At 57.8% G+C, this 11,584-nt stretch overlaps 1 protein-coding gene across 1 annotated transcript in view; it reads left to right on the top strand.

The window, feature by feature from the left end:
* The first annotated feature begins 9,686 nt into the window (after nt 1-9,686).
* Nucleotides 9,687-11,584, top strand: part of NCS1 (neuronal calcium sensor 1) — a 41,235-nt gene continuing 39,337 nt past the window's right edge. The window contains exons 1-2 of the mRNA XM_011971155.1: nt 9,687-9,862; nt 10,204-10,228. Of these exons, the coding sequence (XP_011826545.1) occupies nt 9,853-9,862; nt 10,204-10,228 (35 nt within the window). The 5' untranslated portion in view covers nt 9,687-9,852. The remainder of the gene's footprint in view (nt 9,863-10,203; nt 10,229-11,584) is intronic.

Below are 11,584 nucleotides of genomic sequence, written 5' to 3'. Positions count from 1 at the left end.
AGCGGGGTAGGGAGCATGCTGACCCAGGCCACGCAGCGACTGGATAGACCCGTCTGTGCAAAGGCCCTGGGTGATCCCTGCTGAACTGTGTGTCCCAAGCCGAGAGCCTGGCTTTAGGGGTCCTTGGGCAGGGGAGCCAGGCCTGGGCACAGAGCAGTGAAGAGCAAGTCCCAGGAGCTGGGCCAGAAGGTCACCTGGCCCTGGCCCAAGTCTGCCCTCCGGGGCCAGGGACCTGCCAGCTACTCGCCATTCCTGAAGACAGGCCTTGTGGGCCAGGAGATCCCCCAACAGGTGAAATACCCCCACTGGAGTGCTCAGCCTTCGTCCCGCCAGCCCGGAGGCTCTGGCCTCTCTTATGTGGAGGCGAGGCAGCCGTGGGGATGTAAGGTAGGGAGGTGGGGGCCAGTGGGGGGTGGTCAGAGCCTGGTCATCTGGATGGCCGTGGGCATGGGGCTCCCCTGATGAACCCAGGTGCCTCATCCTGAGACAGACACAGCAACAGCCCGTGGCCCCCTGGGCTGTGTGAGACTTTAATGAAATGAGGGTTCGGGCTGGTGCCGGGCAGATCGCAGTCAGCACCCGATGGCGACAGCGGCCGTCACAGCTGCTCACTGCCGCGCATGGCAGTCTGATGGCCCTGGCGGGCGGCCTGCTCAGAAGGGGCAGCAGAGTAGACAGGGCCTGCCTACCTTTCCTGCCGGCCTCTGTGTGCCCCAGCCCAGTGCTGGACCAGTCCTGGCCGGCACTCGGTGAACTGGGGTGGAGACAGTGACTGCCAAGGAGGCTGGATCGCCACTCCCACAATGGGGACACAGGATAGGGGGCTGGAGCCCAGAGGGGAGGGCAGAAGGGCTGGGGAATGTGCGGCGAGTGGGTCAGGGCGAGGGGCTGCAGCTGTGGCTTTGCTCAGCCAGGAGTGCCCGGGAGCTCTGGGCAGCAGGCCAGGCCTCCTTTCTGGGGTAGCTCAGGCCCGGTGCTGGGGCCCAGCCGCCCTTTAGCCAGGCAGTGGTGGCAAACAGGTATGGAATTGGGAGTAGGGGGTGGTCTCTCTTCTCACCCTGGCAGGGGCATCGAGCAATAAGTACAACAGCAGTGATGATCATGCTGACTGCCTCGTGCCAGGCAGCTCCTGCGTCTGCTGTCACGTTACTCTGAGCTTGGAGGCAGCGCCGCCGAGCACTCCATTTTAGAAGAGAGGCTGCCGCCCTTGTCCAAGGTCCAGGGTTAATGAGTCTGGGACCCGACCACGTTGTCTGGCCCAGAGCCTGTGCCCACCTTCCTGTTCTCACTCCAGCCCTCTCGGGGGCTGCTGTTCCTGGACACGGTGCCTGTCATCCGTGGGAGATGAGGCGCTCTAGCCCCTCATTTACTTGTTGCCTGAAGGTCACTTTGAGGAGCGTGGGAGCTGGGGGGCCTGGAGGTCTCAGGAGTTGAGCTCTTTCATGGGACAGAGAGGGGAGGGTGCGTGGCCACGTTCACGCACTGGGTCAGGAGCAAAGTTGGGCAGCCAGGGCTCCCTGCCTGTCCCAGGAACACCAGCATATATCCCCGATGCTGCCGTGTGACTCCGGGGAGGTGCTGTGACCCCCGGGAGCCGGTGCTGCAGCGGGAGCGGGGAGTGACCTGAGGCTTTGGGTGCTTGGGGTACCTGGAAGATTGGAGCAGCAGGTGGCTGCTCCTCAGCCCTTGAGTGTGGCAGGACCCTGGGTGGGAACCCCACAGGTAGGTATTTCACTCCCTTTTCTGTCCTCCCTCCAAGTGTGTAGAACTCCATGGTTGACACAGCCAGTAATGTCCCCTTTCACAGATGGGGAAACTGAGGCCCAAACTGGGGGAAAAAAACGGTCATACAGCAAGGGAGTGTCAGATCCCTGGAGTCCAGGTCCCACAAGAGACCACCACGGTCTTCGCTATGAGGAACTGCCCCTCCCCAGGGGTGGGCCCGGCTCCGGGGCAGGAGGGTGCGGCCGGCGGCACACTCTCTCCGCTCTCTTACTTAGCTGTGCTGTTGCTGCCCTGGGAGGGCTTGGGGCAGAGCCCCCCATTCTCAGGAGATGGTACCGAGGGGCTTCTCAGGTGCTGCTGAGAGAACACAGCTTCAGGGTGCTGTGAGGAGGGGCAGGGGTGAGGCTGCAGAGGCTGGAGACGCACTGGGGGCTGTGGAGGAGGGTTCTAGGAGGGGAGGGATGTGACCACATTAGGGATGCTGGCAGCTGTGGGTGGGGACTGGATGGGAGAATGGGATGGGGTGGGGACTGAGAAGAGGCTGGCGCAGCAGCTGGGGTGGTGTGGGGGTAACGTCCAGCCAGCCCTGGACAGTGGAGGCTTTCTCGTGTTTTTGAGGCAGCCAGATTGGCTGGGACTTGTCTGCAGTTGGTGCGGGACTGCCTGTAGGGAGATCTTAGGACGGATACCTGGGAGGAGGCCCAGGGGATCCCTTTGGGCCACGTGGAGCCTGAGGGGCCCCTGGGCCCCATCGGTGAGGAGCTTGGGTGGGGGGCTGAGCTGCAGGAGGGGCCAGCTGGGAGGAGGCTGGGAGTGAGGGGTGCGTGGAGCAGAGCCGCCCCCAGAGAGCGTGTGAGCTGGGCGCTTGGAGGGGTCCTGGTGCTGGGAGGTTGAGCACAGGAGAGGCGTGGGCCTGGGAGGAGCTTCTGAGGCCAGCTGCACTTCTGGAAGGAGGACAGTCCGTGATCAAAGCTGTCAGGACCGAGGGGACTGTCTGATTTAGTAAGATGGGTCATTCGTGGCCAGGCCCTGCTTTCTGCTTTTGTGCTGCTCAAATCCAGAGTCCCCCTTGCTGATGTGGTTTTTCCCTCAGCCGTGGCGGAGGGCTGGGGGGCAGGTACAGAGACACGCGGGAAGCCCTCGTCCCTGGAGATGGATCCAGGGCCAGGTCCGCCCCAGGAGGGATGGCGGAAGAGGCTGGATTGGCTGGCCGTCTGCCCTCCATGCCTCTAGCTGCAGCCGGTGCCAGGAGGGGGCTGCCAGCCCCTGCCTTTCGCTCCCACCATGTTTGAGCTGAGCTTCAATCAGGAGAGAGGTGTTTTGCTTTAGGGAAATCAAAATCAGACTCAACATCCTCCTGGGCTCCTGGGACTGGCTCTCGTGTTCGTTCCTGGCAGATGAGAGCTGTGTGCAAGGGAGGAGGAGCTGGAGTAGGGGAGCTGGGGACCTCAGGAGCGCTGCTGGGGTGGAAAGGAGGCTGTGGGCGCTGAGGGTGCTTCCTGGCTGTGGGGTATGGGCCTGGAGTCTGCGAGCGTGGGGATGGGGCGAAGGCTAAGACCCACTCCCTGCTCTGAGCCTGCAGCTGCCCTCCCCTTCTGCAGCCCTGGCTTTCTGGGGGGTCAGTGAAGGGGAGTAGAGTGGATGCCCAGCTCCCCCTCTCCCAGGGCCCTGTGTCGGCTGTGACTTCTCCATCCACTCTCGACAACCTTGACAATGGCTCTGCCTGGTAGGAGTTTATACCCCATCCTACAGGTGAGGACTTGGAGGTTCGGAGGGGTTAAGAAACTTGTTTGGAATCACCCAGCCTTCAAGTGGCCCCGACAGGATGACAGCCCCAGAGCGTCTCACTGTCTGGCCCCGTGGTGAGCATGGCGCGTTGCCAGTTTCAAATCCTGGTTTTGGTATGAGCCTGGGCCTGCAGGCCTGGAGGCAGAGTGTGATGGAGGAAGACAGTTCGTTTTAAAAATTGGCCAAAATCAGATGAAATTGTGAAGGTCCACGCGTGAGAAACACGTTTGAGGACGTGTTCTAAACCCAGCCCAGTGGCTGGATGACAATGGAGGAATCAGCAGGGGTTATTCTCTGTCCCCTGCGTGCAGGGTGCTGGGCCAGGCTCTGAGGGTGACGCTAGAATAGGCCAGGAGAAGTGCCCGGGCCTCTGCGGGCTCAGCGTCCAGCTGGAAAGATGAGGGGGAGAAGTGCTTCTATGTCGCACACACTAGGACGAGCACAAGTCCCTCCTCTTCCTCCTAGACGCTTGAGTCCCATTTTACAGATGAGCAAACCAAGGCTCAGAGATGCGGGGTCACTCATCCAAGACCACAGATCAGAGGGAACCCTGGCCTGAAGTGCTCGCCAGGCTGGCCAAGGCCCTCTCTGGACCACTCTACTTCACCACTGCCCCGCCCCAGCCCAGCTGGTACCCCCTTGGTCAGACCCCCGTTGGTCCTCTGTTGTGGAACCCATGGGAAGACAGACCTCGTGTGAAGGGGGCTTCTCAAGGGGCCAAGGCAGGGTCAGGAGGGCCTCCTAGAAGAGGGGCATCCCAGCTGGGCTTTTTTTTTTTTTTTTTTTAAGAATTAGGAAACCATGAGAAATTTTTTTTTTTTTTTTTTTTGAGACAGTCTCTGTCACCCAGGCTGGAGTGCAGTGCAGTGGTGATCTCAGCTCACTACAACCTCTACCTGGGTTCCAGCAATTCTCGTACTTCAGTCTCCTTAGTGGCTGGGATTATAGGTGTGCGCCACCACACCCTTCTAATTTTTGTATTTTTAGTAGAGACGGGGTTTCGCCATGTTGGCCAGGCTGGTCTCAAACTCCTGGCCTCGAGTAATCTGCCCACCTTGGCCTCCCAAAGTGCTGGGTTTACAGGCATAAGCCACCACGCTCGGGCCCAACTAGGCTTTGAAAGATGGATAGGGGTTCCCTGGGCAGAAGAGGTGAGGTGAGGAAATGTTCCAGGCAGAGCACGAAGGCCTGGAGACCGGAACAGTCAGAGGAACCCCAGTGGGGTCAGGATGCGGGCCAGGGACCCGGGGAATAAGCTGTGCAAGGACTGCCTGCGTTCCTACCCTGCCCTGAGCCCTGAGCCTTGAGCCTGGAGCCTGGAGCCTGGAGCCCAGACCCACCGAGGGAGGCAGAGGCAGAGGCCCTGTTTATTTCACATGAGGTTGGAGGCTCTGGGAGGAGGGGGAAATGGGCCAGACTGGGAGCCGAAGCCTGGGAAGGTCACTCTGGCATCTGGGTGGAGGATGAGGCAAAGGGAAGCTGAACCCCCAAATTGTCCCCCATCTCCTTCCCTCCCAGTGCCTGTCTTGGTCGGAACTGCTTGGGGCACAGGACTTTGGGCAGGCCCCCCCTCCCCGGCATTGTGCAGTGGGGAGGGGAGGCAGGCACAATGGTTGTGGGGTGAAGAGGACAAACATTTCCCTCAACTTTTTATTTTGAAAAGTCAAGAGGAACATTGATGTGGTGGTGTAGGAATGCCTCTGTGTCCTCGAGTCCCCAGCTCTGCTGCCTCTGTCCCCTCTCTTTCTATATACGTGAGTGTGTATATTTCTAAACCATGTCACAAGAGGCTGCAGGCGTCCTGACCCTCACCCCTGAATAGCTCAGGGCACATCTCCAAAGCTGGGCACAGTGTCTCATGCCTGTAATCCCAGCACTTTGGGAGGCCGAGGCGGATGGATCACTTGAGGTCAGGAGTTTGGGACCAGCCTGGCCAACATGGTGAAACCCCGTCTCTACCAAAAATACAAAAATTAGCCAGGCATGGTAACAGGTACCTGTAATCTTAGCTACTCGGGAGGCTGAGGCAGGAGAATCGCTTGAACCCTGGAGGTGGAGGTTGCAGTGAACCAAGATCAACCATTGCACTCCAGCCTGGGTGACAGAGGGAGATGCCTCAAAAAAAAAAAAAAAAAAAAAGAAAAGAGAAAGGGCATTAGTCTCAGTGCTGTTACCACCCCTCGCCTCATCCCCATGGCAGCACCTAATTGCCAGTCCGCCAGTCCACAGTGCCGTGGCTTCCCAGATGGCCCAGTGACAGCCATGATAACTGTTTTTTCCTGCCCATCTGGACCTGATCCAGGCATCTCAAGTTACATTTGGTTGCCTTGTCTGTTTAGACTCTCTCTGAAACAATCCTCCGACTTGCTTTGCCTTTCCTGGCCCTGACTCGAAGCGTCCTGGTCAGTTGTCTTGTAGAACGTCCCACAGCCTGGATTTGTCTGATTATGTCCTTGTGGTTAGACTCAGGTTAATTGTTTTTGGCGGGAGACCGCCACGGATAACGTGCCCTTCCACTGCATCAAATTAAGGGGTACACGATATTGGGCTGTTTCTCAATCGAAGGAGGCGGGGCAGGTTTGATCAAGGACGGTGGCTTTTTATTTGAATTTGATATATATATATAATTTTTATTTTATTTATTTATTTATTTATTTTTTGAGACGGAGTGTCTCACTCTGTCACCCAGGCTGGAGTGCAGTGGCGCGATCTTGGCTCACTGCAAGCTCCGCCTCCCGGGTTCTCGCCATTCTCCTGCCTCAGCCTCCGGAGTAGCTGGAACTACAGGCGCCCGCCACCACGCCCGGCTAATTTTTTGTATTTTTGGTAGAGATGGGGTTTTACCGTGTTAGCCAGGATGGTCTCGATCTCCTGACCTCGTGATCCGCCCGCCTCAGCCTCCCAAAGTGCTGGGATTACAGGCTTGAGCCCCCATGCCCGGCCAATGAATTTGTTTTATTTTTTGTTGTGTATTAGAAAAGATATGACCAGCAGAGTTACTGGTAACTTTGTGGATATTATTGCTTAGGCTGAAGCTAGATTAAGCAGCTAAGTAAAAGCAAATTGAGATGATTTCAAGAAAAATCCTGAGTGAATCACTGGATAGCTGGACAGAGAAAGATCTCGAAGGTGATCTTGGAAGAGTTGAGCTTCTGGAAGCCCAGACAGAATGGTTGAGAACACAGGCCTTGGTGATGGGCAAACCCAGACTGAGGGCATGACCGTGGGCGCATTCCTCCAGTCACTTCCCCTAGCTCAGCTTCCTCTCCAGGTTGGGGTGGTAGCTGCTCAGTAGCAGGCTGGGGTTTGGACAAAGGACAGACTGACCCGTGCCAGAACTCCCTGGCTGGCGGGAGGGCTGGGGGCAGGTGGCCAGGACCCCAGAGACGTGCCCCTGCCTGCTGTCCTTCAAGACCCTCCACGGCTGGGCACGGTGGCTCATGCCTGTCGTCCCAGCACTTTGGGAGGCCAAGGCAGATTGATCACTTGAGATCAGGAGTTTGAGACCAGCCTGGCCAACATGTGAAACGCTGTCTCTACTAAAAATACAAAACTTAGCTGGGCATGATGGTGTGTGCCTGTAGTTCCAGCTGCTTGGGAGGCTGAGGCACGAGGATCACTTGAACCCAGGAGGCGGAGGTTGCAGTGAGCCAAGATTGCACCATTGCATTCTAGCCTGGGTGACACAGCAATACTTTGTCTCAAGAAAAAAAAAAAAAAAAAGACCCTCCAAGGCCCCAGGCAGTGAAGCAGTTAGAATTGCTGGGCCCTGGCTGGGTGCCAGGGGACACCTGCCAGCCTCAACTGTTTCCTGAAGGTCAATTCGCTGCTTAAACCATGGGCAGGGCTTCTCTTCCCCACCCTAGCTCCGGTTCCCTGGAGCTTGGCCGCCTGCTGATCACCCAGGGTTCTGTGGGGGGACCTTTCTAATGGGGGGAGCCCTAGTCATGTGCCCTCCTCCCACCTCCCTGCCGCTTCCTGGGAGTGTAGTTGGGGGTGAGGAAGGACACGGAGGCTGAGGCAGAACCCTGGGGGAGGGCTGCTGGGAGACATGGGTCGGGGGTGTCAAGGGAGAGTGGGACTTCTGAGCTGGGGGTCCAGGGAAGCCCCTCTCTGGCGCTGTGAGGGCTGCCTGAGGTCAGCAGTGGCCATGCCACCCAGCTCCTGCTCTTTATGTCGAATGCTGCCACCCCTTGCCAAGGTCACACAAGGTCATGCAAACTCAAGGGGGTTTACGCAATTGGGCCTCCATCCTGATCTCTAGGGGCATAGTCCCGGCTCTGCTGTTTCCTGCAAAGGGACCTCAGGTGATCCCAGACAAATAAGCAGACCCGTCGAAACTTCCATTCCTCATTGGGAAAACGGGGTCACACCTCCCTGTGGGGTTTTTGTGAAGCTGAGGAGTGGCAAGCACTTCAATTTCCCCAACAGTCCCATTTCACAGATGAGAAAACTGAGGCTCAGAGAGGGGAAGCAATTTGCCCAAGGACACACAGTGCCCTGTGGGGCCGGATTTGAACCCAGGCGGTCTGGTCTGGCTTCAGCACCTGTGGCCCTGAGCTCCTGGTGGTACTGTGATCGGTCGCCTGTATCTCCAGGTTTGAGCTTCCAGCATCCGCCCCACGGCCACAGCTGCCATCACAGCGGGTGTGGGGGGAGGTCTAGGCAACCAGCCTGGATCAGACCAAGGACACCTTCCCTCTCCACCCCCATGCCGAATCCTGAACCCCTTTCTGCCCCATACCCTTTGCCAAAACTTTATCTCAGAAAATTGCTTTCTTTGACTCCAGGCCCTCTGGGTAACCGGCATCTCCCACTGTTGCCTTCTCTCTCTCTGTCTTTTTTGAGACAGTCTCGCTCTGTCACCCAGGCTGGAGTGCAATGGAGCAATCTTGGCTCACTGCAAGCTCCGCCTCCTGGATTCAAGCGATTCTCCTGCCTCAGCCCCTCGAGTAGCTGGGACTATAGGCGCGTGCCACCATGTCTGGCTAATGTTTTTTATTTTTAGGAGAGACGGGCTTTCACCGTGTTAGCCAGGATGGTCTCGATCTCCTGACCTTGTGATCTGCCTGCCTCGGCCTCCCAAAGTGCTGGGATTACAGGCGTGAGCCACCGCGCCCGGCCCGCCTCTTCTCTTTTTATCCGGGGCCTGCTTGCAGACAGGTCTCTTCCTCCATCTCTGATTTGGGCTTGTGGGAGGAGAGGGCTGACCAGCACGGGGGTGGAGGCGTCTAACCTGCCCAGGAACCTGGCTGCCAGGTTCTGAGCCACAGACCTAAGGTCAGACCCTTGCCTTGCCACTTCCTGATCTCTTTGTGCCTCAGTTTCCACATTTGGAGCCAGGGCAGAGTCGCGCCATCCTCCCTCCATGCTGTCATAAGAGCCGCTGAGCCAAAGCACAGAGGCCCGCCCTGGGCGCAGATTCGGGCTTGCGGCCGGCTCTTGGTATTTGGCAGCTGTTGCGAGCTTGCTTTGAGTGGTTTTTGAAAAGCGGCTTCCTCAAGTCTGGTCAGGCACAAACAATTCAGAGACACCTCTTTGGGCTTCCTTCCCACTTCCCTGGGAATAGATTCCAGTTCCTTTACTCATCTGAACTCCACCTGACACCCCTTTCCTGTCTGTTCATGTGTTCATTCATTCATTCATTCATTCATTCATTCATTCATTCCACAAGCCAGTATCGAGCACATTTGAGGGCCCTACCCCATACCCTTTGCCAAAACTTTCTCTTGGAAAATTGCATTCTTTGACTCCAGGCCTGGCTTTTCTAGGTGTCTGGCATCCCCGGGGATCCAGTAGCTTCCGTGCCTTTATGAGTGAGTCCCCACAAGAAGTCTGTGTGGGGCAGGCGCTGATACGATGATGCCCACTTTACAGATGAGGCGCCTGAGGCAGGGAGTGCAGGAGGAGCCATCCCGCGCTCACACAGGCGGGGAGCAAGGGTGGCCTCAGTGGTGGTTTGATGTTCTCGTTCGGTGACTTTAGAGAGAACATTGATTTGGTTCCAACTTGAAACGATTCTGTACTTTTCAGAAAAACCATTTTTGTTTGTTTCACGGCTCAGTAAAGAATGGGTACGTGGGCTTGGCTCCAGGCTCAGCCGCTCTCTGTGGCCTCGTTCAGCTTTTGCTTCACGGCTCTGTTCATGTCTTGCCAGGGAAAGAGCCCGAGCTGACCACGGAGAGGGAATGTAGGGGAGGGTGGTCCACCGTTCTGCTGAGAGCTGCCCGTTTTCAGCCCCGCCCCGCCCCCCTCCCCCCCGCCGACATACAGGCGGGGCAGCCGAGTGCCTGGGGAAGCCGGGGCCTTCCCTGACATCCCGTCCCCAGGGATTGAGAGATGGGAAAGAGTAAGTCTTAGATATTGGCCTGGAAGCAAGGGCTGTGGGAGAAGCGAACCCTTGAATGCCACAGGGCGTTCCTGGGGGCTCTCCCAGCAGTGGCAGTGGCAGGCAGCATGTGGGCACTGGGAAGGGGTGGGGCCAGTGTCCCCTGCTGGGGTGGTGGGTGCAGAGCCCCTGGCTGGGACTGCTCACCAAGGGAGCATTTTTTCATCCAGAGCAGGCCGGTGCCCAGGGACATGGCCCATGGGGAAGGGAGGGCTGGAGGGGAGGCCCCCCAGTGAATGTCTGCCCATCTTCTTGGACACCTTCCCTGAGCTAAAAGCCTGCTTTTCTCTTTTCTCTTGCAGTTACCGAGAAGGAGGTCCAGCAGTGGTGAGTAGCTGCTTTTTCTCAAACCGTGGAGGGGCTGGGGGTGTGGGCTTTGTGCTGATGGGGACATCAGTCCAGCTGCCCAGGACGGGGGCACTTGGAGGGGCCCCTGAGCATGGGATCTGGACAGCCTTTGTTCAGTGGCCCTTGTCCTTGCGGGACTGACGTGGTTTCAGTGGAACTGGGTTGGGGGTGGTGCTGGGGTGTTTGTTGGTGGTGGTCCTTGCTTTGAGTTGCATCTTTAGGGACCACCAAGGCCTGAAGGATTGATTCCAGGCCCTGCTCACCAAAGAGAAGGGTTTGGATAGGAAAGTCCTTCTGTGACCTTGAGAGGTCCTTTCCCCTCGCTGGGGCTCCATCGCCCCTTCTATGAAATGATCGATTCGATTGGATCAGGGATGGCAAATGGGTTTGCTCTTGGATGCCAGCTCTCATCAGTCGTAGCTGCCTGGAGGGCCGTGATAAGGATTCCGAGGCCGTACGTCATGGAGCAAATGGAAAAGTGGCAGTGAGGGATCAGTGGGGCCTGTAATGGATGAGTGGTGCCTGGGCTGGGCCTGGGGGAGGAGGGCGGCGTAGTCTGTTGTTGTGGAATGTGGAGCTGACAGGAGGCTTACCCTGTAAGGTGTCTGAGCTGCAGGGGCGGCACGTAGGGACATGAGGCGGTGAGCCTGGAGACCTTCCAGTCAAGGCTGGCAGGGCCAGGCACCCCCAGGAGCCTCCAGGGCCACTCCCTACACCTCCCTGCCTCAAGTCCAAGCTGCAGATGGGGCAGAGCTATGCTGGCTCGCCTGGCTCTGCTGAGCCCTCGATGGGAGGTGCCCCATCCTGAGGCTGAGTTTCCGCTCCCACTTTCCACTTCTGCACTTCCCTGGGTGCGTGTCCCAGAAACGCTCTCCTTCTAGGTCTTCACCCCTGTGGCTCTGCTTCCTGGAATGCCTGCCTTCCTTGCTGGGCCATCTGAACTCTGCCCCTCGCAAGGCTCAGCCCAAGTCACCTCCTCCATGAAGCCTCCCTAGATTCCCCATCTGTACATGTTCTCCCTGCCTTCACACACACTAGCCAGAGGGATCTTTGTTGAACAAAAACCTGACCATGCCAGGCATCTGCTAAACACCCCCTTGACCTTGGGGTGAAGTCCTCACCCTTGATATAGTTATGTGCTTACAAGGCCTGATTCGGTCTGGCCCTGCTGACCCCTGCACTCTGGCATCCTCTGCCCTTTGACCTTTGGCCTTTACCCTCTGGCCAGCCTGAACTGCTGTTTGTTCCTTGAACTCACCTTTGTCTCGGGGGCTTCCTGGTGTTTGCCCAGGCTGCTCCCCCTGCCTGCTGGGCTGTTATCTCCTCGCCCCTCCC

Source organism: Mandrillus leucophaeus, unplaced genomic scaffold (assembly GCF_000951045.1).
Source record: "Mandrillus leucophaeus isolate KB7577 unplaced genomic scaffold, Mleu.le_1.0 Scaffold99, whole genome shotgun sequence".
NCBI lineage: Eukaryota > Metazoa > Chordata > Mammalia > Primates > Cercopithecidae > Mandrillus > Mandrillus leucophaeus.
This window is presented reverse-complemented; position numbering and strand designations above follow the sequence as displayed.